Genomic DNA, 8,081 nt, shown 5'->3' with positions numbered 1-8,081 from the left:
CTCACTGGCAGCCACTTCCCCTCCTGCCCCAGCCCCGGCAGCCACCAGCCTGCTTCCTGCCTTTGGATTCATCTATTCTGGACGTTCTGTATGCAGGGAATCCTGCCGTGAGTGGCTTTAGTGCCCGGCTCCTCTCTCGGAGCAGCATGCTTTTTGGTTCCTGCATGTTGTGGCGGCGTCAGAGCTTCGTTCCTCTCTGTGGCTGAGCAGTATTCCCCGGTGCGGCCTGGCCACCGTGTGTCGATCCGTGCGCCGTTGGAGGGGCATTTGGGTTTGTGCTTGTTGGTGACTGCGGACGACCTCCGACTGCGGATGGCATTTAAGCCGCATGTGAACTTCACTCGCAGCTCCGGGTCCTGTGGTTCCTGGCCCCCCCCCTTCCATTTCTGTGAAACGTCCAGCACGCGGACAGCTTCCCCACACAGAGCCCAGCTCAGTCCTCTCACAGACACAGCCATTTGCCCAGAAACTGGAGATTTAAAAACTGCATGGAAACACACACACTGAGGGGGGGGGAGGGTGTGACTGCAGTGCGTGGGGGACAGGCTTGCTGTCTGCCTGCTCTTCCTCATCTTCCTCCTTTTCCTTCTCTCTTTTTTTTAAAAATATTTTTTTATTGCCCTAACCGGTTTGGCTCAGTGGATAGAGCGTCGGCCTGTGGACTCAAGGGTCCCAGGTTGGATTCTGGTCAAGGGCATGTACCTTGGTTGGGGGCACATCCCCAGTAGGGAGTGTGCAGGAGGCAGCTGATGGATGTTTCTCTCTCATCGATGTTTCTAACTCTCTATCCCTCTCCCTTCCTCTCTGTAAAAAATCAATAAAATATATTTAAAAATATATATATATATATTTATTGATTTCAGAGAGGAACAGAGAGGGAGAGAGAAATAGAAACATCAATGATGATAGAGAATCATGGATCAGCTGCCTCCTGCACGCCGCACACTGGGGATCGAGCCCACAACCCAGGCATGTGCCCTGCCTGGGAATCGAACTGTGACCTCCTGGTTCATAGGTCGATGCCCAACCACGGAGCCACGCCGGCCGGGCAATCCTTTTCCTTCTCCGAGGGCGTCCCAAGGCTCAGCCTCAAAGCTGCCATGCGGGGGGTCTGAGCGGCTGCCGCCCTCAGCCACCTGCCCGTGTGCACAGCCCTTTCCCGTGTGCTCACGTGCAGGCGTTTTCGGAACTAAATGAGGCGCGTCTTCTATTCCACCCTCATCGTCGACACTGCTCTCCGTTCACCCATTTTCTTGATTCCTCCCGGCCCACGTCACTTGCTTGTCATTTAAAGGACAAAATAACATTCCGGGCATTTGTCTCTTCCATGTTGCTAAGCTATTCTCTGGGGCACGCGCATTGCCAGCTGTCGGCGCTAATGAGCGGGCCGTTGGAACATCTTCGCACAAATGCTCCTCTGTCTCCTGGTCACTTCCTTGGGGGATAGTTGCGAGAACACGCAGCGAGTCCAGGGGGGACTGGTCAGTGAGTGCCTCTGACCCTTCGGACAGCTGTGTGCAAACAGCCCGTGCAAACTGTGAATTCACAGTTGAAGGTGGCAGGATTTCATGAGCCCGGCTGTGTGAGGTCAGGGCCAGAGACCTGGGGTCCTCTCCCAGCCTCGTCCCCGGCTGGCTGGGTGAACTTGGCCCTCAGTCTTCCCGTCTGAGAAATGAAAGGGTTGGACAGGCAACAGTGGCCAGAGAGCATCTTGCGGCTTTGGTCCCCGGGTCCACCCGGGAATGCCGGGGCGAGGCGGTGTTTCTAGGCAACAGTGTTTGTTTGTGGCTGGGACAGCTGCTAGCTCTCCTGGCCCGGCTCACACTCCCGGGGCAGCTGGCCAGGGTCCCCTACTGGGCCAGATCCAGCCACATCAGGGGGAGCGGAGGGGGCAGCCAGCAAGGGCGGGTGATCTACACGCCCAACCCCTCCCTGGCCCAGTTACCCCCCCAACACAGAGGTGGGGGTTGCTGCTGGGCTTCTAGTGACCCAGGACAAAAAGCCATTCCCTCACCGGCATGGCATGGACTGCCCGGGCCCCTTGTGGGGTCTTCACCTTGGTGGGTCCTCACAGCTCAGCCTGCTGCCCGACCTGGTGGCCCTGAGGTTTTGGTCTTGTCAGCCTATGGCCAGCAGCTCTCTTTCTGGAAAACTTGGCAGTGAGTTAAGCTCTGAGCTGACGGGCGAGGTCACCGCGGTGGCTGGCAGGGCGGTAGCAGAGAGGGGGGCGAGTCCCGGGTCTGCCCTGACCAGCTGGTGGCCGTGGAGGCCTCTGCAACGCGGGCTGAGGGCATAGGACCTGCCTGCGTGCAGGAGTGGCTGTTGGGAGCTTCACGTGAGCATGTCCATGGGGGGCGCTCCGCTGTGCGGGCCACACGGGACCACCCCATAGGCGGCAGACACCTGTGAGCATGGCTCGGTGTAGGTTTCTTGGGCTCACGGATGGCGCTTCTCCCTCTCGCGTATGTTGTCCTTTGGGGGGTCTCGGGCCCCTCCGCCTGGATCCCCAGCTGGCTTTTCCATGTGGGGCTTCCTCATAAGGGTCTGTGATGCAGGGAGGCCCCAGCGAGGAGATGAGGGTCGAGCGGCCTTTGGCGGGTGAAGGCCCCGCTGCCTGGTGTGGGTGGGTGGGCCCTTGCCCTGTGCAGGCTCAGGCCCCGCTCTTGTGCCAGCAGACGGGCACGTGGGGGTGTCCGTGGGGAGGGCTGAGCATCCGCAGCCACCGACCCTTCTTCTGGAAGGGTCTGTGCCAGCGGTTCTCAACCTGTGGGTTGCGGCCCCTTTGGGGGTCGAACGACCCTTTCACAGGGGTCACCTAAGACCATCGGAAAACACATATATAATTACATATTGTTTTTGTGATTAATCACCATGCTTTAATTATGTTCAATTTGTAACCATGAAATTGGGGGTCACCACAACATGAGGAACTGTGTTAAAGGGTCACGGCATTAGGAAGGTTGAGAACCACTGGTCTGTGCTCTCGGGGTGATGGGTCCTTTAGAAACGGGGACAGTGGTACCAACAGCATGGGACCCAGCAGGAGGGACTGGGTGCAGACACGCCCCTGACACGGAGCAATCTGAGGACGGAGCACTTCCTCAAACCCGCGGCAGCCTGCCCACCTGGACCCCCTCTTTGTCCAGCGAATGAATGAATGGGTGGATGGGTGGATGGATGGATGGATGGATGAGCAATTGGCTGAACTGGGCTCCACGCAGCTCAGCGCCAGCGAAGTGTAACCTGCCTGGATTCACCAGGGAAGGCTCCATGGAAGAGCCGGAGCCGGAGCCGGTGCTGCCAGGAATGGGTCCGGGGGGCAGGAGAGTGTCCTTGGGCGGCAGGGGACAGTGTGCTCGCAGGTGGGAAGGGGAGCGTGTGCGTGGACTGCTGGGATTTGCCGCCAAACATTTCTTGAGCACCCTCTGTGGGTCAGGACTTGTGCTGAGGGCTGGGACACGGCAGGAGCCTGGGCACGCCTGGCCTCCCCCTCACCGAGCCATTGACAGGACAGGTGATCACAGGTGTGATGAGCCCCGTGACGGCTCCAGGAGTGTTCACCGGGAGCAGGGCACTGCCGGGCGGCAGGGTGGCTGCCTGAGCGCTAAGGACGAAAGGGACCTGGAGAGTGACTGGTCTGGGTCTCAGTGAGGTGTGCGCTGGGAGTGCGGTGTGGCCTGGGAGTGAGGTGTGGCCTGGGAGTGAGGTGTGGCCTGGGACGCGCATGCTTCTGGGCATCCCGCTCAGGTGCCCTTTGGTCTCCCCGGGCAGGTAGGCCCCCCTTGGAGCTCGCAGGACCAGGGGGACCCAGCGGGGTAGTGGGTCCCACTCAGGTCCACATCCCCCATCTGCGTGGCTGTGTGAACCTTGGAGCTGACAGGCAGCGAAGGCTCGAGCCTGATGGATGTCATAAACAGGAAATTCCCCGAGAATCTGGGCACCACTCGGAGCCATCTGGACACTCACGCCACCGGGAAGGAGCAGCTGCCGCTAATTACGCCACACGCACACCGCAGCAGTGTGCTCCCCGCCGCTCCCCGCTCCCCCGGGCCCCCGAGCCCACCCCTGGGCTGCAGCCCCCAAACCTGCCAAGTTTCTGGGAATGTGGAGGGAGAGCTGGGTCACAAGCCAGGTGGTGAGGAAAGGGCAGGCAGCTGTGGGAGTCCGAAGGCTGCACCTACCAGCCTTGGGCATCAAGGCAGCCTTCCCGGGGGAGGTGACGTCGAAGTATTGAGGTGTGAGCAGGTGTGGTCCAGGTGAACAGGAGGTGGAGGAGTGTCTCAGGCAGGAAGACAGCATGAGCAAAGGCGTGGAGGTGGGAAGGGCCTGGCCCCTGAGGAAGAGCATGGTGCAGTGCTACACGGGGAGGTCGGGTGGGGTAGGGGGACTGGCCCGGGGGTCCGTCCAAGCCATGACACTGTGCTTGGGTTCTGTCCAGCGGGCAGTGGGCAGCCCCAGGGGACGGTGGTTACAGTGACGCGAGATGTGGCCAGACGGGCACTGAAAGCGAGCACAGGCTCCGTGGGGCCGGCCTCAGCTTGTCCGTCTGGGAAATGGACTCTCACTTCTTCCGTTTCTTCCTTTGTGCCTAGGGAGCAGGTTCCAGGAAGCGACCTGGGGCTGCTCACAGGAAACATTGTTTACATTCTGGAAGTTTCTTTTGTATTGTTTTTTTTTGTCCCCCAGGTGTTCCCACTTCCTATCCCTTTAAGGCAGTGGTTCTCAACCTTCCTAATGCCGAGACGCTTTAATACAGTTCCTCATGTTGTGGTGACCCCCAACCATAACATTATTTTCGTTGCTACTTCATAACTGTAAGTTTGCTACTGTTATGAATCTTAACGTAAATATCTGATATGCAGGATGTATTTCCATTGTTACAAATTGAACATAACTAAAGCACAGTGATTAATCACAGAAACAATCTGTAATTATATATGTGTTTTCCGATGGTCTTAGGTGATCCCTGTGAAAGGGTCGTTTGACCCCCAAAGGGGTCGCGGCCCACAGGTTGAGAACCGCTGCTTTAAGGGCTTGGTGAGGGAGGAAGCAAGGCGTTCTGTGGTCTTTCGAGTCCCAGAAGGTGACCTCTGAGATAAAGGAGTCCGGAGCTGCCTTTTTGAATATGAAGTCCTTGGGGTTCAGAGATGTCGACCGCCCTGCCTGAGGTCGCACAGCGTGTCTTTAGCAAACACTGGACCTCAGATCCAGAACGCTGTCTCCCAGCCCCGACCTCTTTCCTCTGACCCACGCTGGCCCTGCTTCACCAGCTGAGGTTCTCTGGGAAGTCCTGGAGGAAACCGCATCCCTGCCCCGAGTGGATGGAGTGTGCGTTGCAGCCTCCAACTGACTGGGCCTTTGCTTGGGGATGTCAACATTAATCTACTTATAAAAGGAAAAAATGAGATGGGGAAAGCCAAGCGGGAGAGGGCGCCATGCAGGGGAGAGGTTCGCCTGTCACCGGGACAAATACGCCCCGTGTAGCCTCTTCCCTCCACGTTGGACCTGCTCAGGGCTGCCCAGCTTGTGGGAGACGGGCAAGGCCCAGGCAGGGGGGGCGGGTTCTTGCTAACAGCAGGCCGTTCCCTGAGCACTTACTATGTCCCGGCACCGTGGGCTTTGCCGGCATCGGGTCACTCGGTGCTCACCCTCTCCTGTGACTCCCGATGAGGACGCCGGGGCTCGGGAGATGCAGTGCTTGGCCCAAGGTCAGCCCGCAAGAGGCACAGGGTGGGTCATGCCGGGGCCATTGCCGTCACAGCCCGGCTCCCATCGGCTCTGCCCTACCGCTTCTCAGGGTGGGGCACTTCCTGTGTCCCTGGGCAGTGTTCCCAAGGGATGGTCCCCTGACACCTGTCTCAGAGCCACCTGGGGCCTGGGAATCTGCATGTTTTGCAGATAGCTAGGAGATTCTTTGTTAAAAAAATATATTTTTTTTATTGACTTCAGAGAGGAAGGGAGAGGGAGAGAGAGAGAAACATCAATGATGAGAGACATCAATTGGCTGCCTCCTTCAGTGCCCCCACTGGGGGTCGAGCCCACAATCCGGGCATGTGCCCCTACGTGACCTCCTCCTGGTTCATAGTCTGATAGTCAACCACTGAGCCACAGCGCCGGGCACAGCTAGGAGATTCAGGCGAGAAGCCCCATCCTACAGGTGTGAGTGATGGTCTCCACCTGGAAGAGCTGATGGTGTTCAGGTCTGTGGCCTAGGAGTCCTGCTCCTGTGCGTGGGGGACACCAGACGGCTCTGTGTGTGTGGGACTCCAGACGGCTCTGTGTGTGGGGGACACCAGGCGGCTCTGTGTGTGGGGGACACCAGACGGCTCTGTGTGTGGGGGACATACCATGCAACTCTGTGCAGAGAGCTCTGGCGGTGAAAGAGCAAGAGGAGGAAAGACGGGAGGGAAAGAAAGAGGAAGGAAAGAAAAATATATGTGTTTAAACGTCCACCCAACGGGGAATAAATTAAGCAACTGTGGCCTGATCACACCAGGGAATACTATATAACAGTGAAAAATGAATGGGTTAGCCCTACACACATACTCATGATGCCATTATGTGTTTTAAACAGTACAAAACTGCACTGTGGATTGTTTATGGATGCACTGTTGTCACCATGGTAACAGCTGACCTCTGTGGCGTCCTAGTCTGTTCCAGGCACTGGGCTGTGAATTAGGTCATTCGTTGTCTGGACAATTCTGTGTGGGATACAAACACTACTGTTGTCTCTATTTTCCAAAATGAGACAACTGAGGCACAGAGAGGTTAAGTGACTTGCCCAACGCCACGTAGCAAGCCCATGGCAGGACGGGGTGGCCCGGTCCAGTGCCGGGAATCTCGAGACCACCGCCCAACGAATCATGTACAGTCATCCTCGGAGGACTTGCCCAAGTGCCTGCTGGGTGCCCCAGACACACCGGAGGAGGGGGCGGCTGGATGGGGCTGTTGCCTCGCTTTACAGATGGGGATGCAGGGGCCCAGGGCCATACAGAGTGAACCGCAGCAGCAGCAGCAGCAGCAGCGACCTGTTGGAGAAGCACATGCCCAGCACTTTGCCTGCAGCTGCCTGGGAGACGGAATGACCGTCACCCCCATTTTGCCGGGGAGAAAACTGAGAAAGGGGAGTGGGGACCAGAAACGTCGGGCTCTAGAGCCCAGCTGTAGCCTGGTGAGCACAGGCGGGGGCGTTGGCCCATGGAGTCCCCACCCCCTTGCTGGCCACTTGCACTCGGGGCCAGTCGGGGCCGGTGGCCACAGCTGCCCTCTCTGCTTATGGGGCAGGGGCCGCGAGGAGCCGGCACATATGGGTGGTGACATCATGTCTGCAGGGGCCCCTGTGGGATGGGACTAGGTGACCTCAGCAAGGTGGGCGGGATGGGGGAGGGCAGAGATGGGGCCTCACAGCTTCCTCCTCAGGCCCAGCACAGTGCTGGGCAGTAGAACCTGCAGAGCACCCGGCACTTCACCGCAGAGGGCCCCCGACTGGCAGATGCTCCCCCAAAGCCATGGGAAGGGCCTCCAAATGCAGCCTCATCCCCCCACCCCCGCCCCCACTCAGGGGAGGGTCGAGGGGTGGCACGTGGCACGTGTGTGCGTTAGAGGAGGGGAGTCAGCAGGGGTCCAGCAGCGAGCCGGTGCCGGGCCCGGGGTTGAGCCAATGCAGGGTCGGTTCCCCAGCCCCAGTCCCTCTTAGCTGCCCATTCTACAGATGAGGAAATGGAGGCTCCAAGAGGCAAAGGGACTTCCTTCGTCCAGCTAGGAAAGGTTCAGAGTTTGGACTTGAACCCAAACTGGCAGCCTCCTAATTCAGTGCTGTTTCACCAGTGGGGGCGAGACCTGGCCTCGGCTGGCAGTTCAGGGAAGTGGAGGTGGGGCAGGGGGAGCTGGGGAGGGTGGGTGCTGGCACTGCTCTCGTCCTCGCAGGCTTCCTGGGGACGGTGGCTGCTTTGAGTTGGGTCCAGAGGCCTGAGGTCGGTTGGGGTCTCACCGGCGCCCCTCACTCCTGCAGGCATCGCCTCCTCCCGTCGGGCTCCCTGCGTCTGGCCCAGGCGCAGGCGGGTGACAGCAGCCTCCACCTG

General features: G+C 59.0%; 1 protein-coding gene across 1 annotated transcript in view; it reads left to right on the top strand.

Moving 5' to 3' along the window:
• The window catches only part of HMCN2 (hemicentin 2), a 139,122-nt gene that overhangs the window by 50,034 nt on the left and 81,007 nt on the right, over positions 1–8,081 (top strand). The window contains 1 exon segment of the mRNA XM_014532199.1: positions 8,012–8,078. Coding sequence (XP_014387685.1) covers positions 8,012–8,078 — 67 coding nt within the window.

This window comes from Myotis brandtii, unplaced genomic scaffold, assembly GCF_000412655.1.
Source record: "Myotis brandtii unplaced genomic scaffold, ASM41265v1 scaffold855, whole genome shotgun sequence".
Taxonomy (NCBI): domain Eukaryota; kingdom Metazoa; phylum Chordata; class Mammalia; order Chiroptera; family Vespertilionidae; genus Myotis; species Myotis brandtii.
The sequence above is the reverse complement of the archived record's forward strand: the minus strand, read 5'-3'. Positions and strand labels throughout refer to the sequence as shown.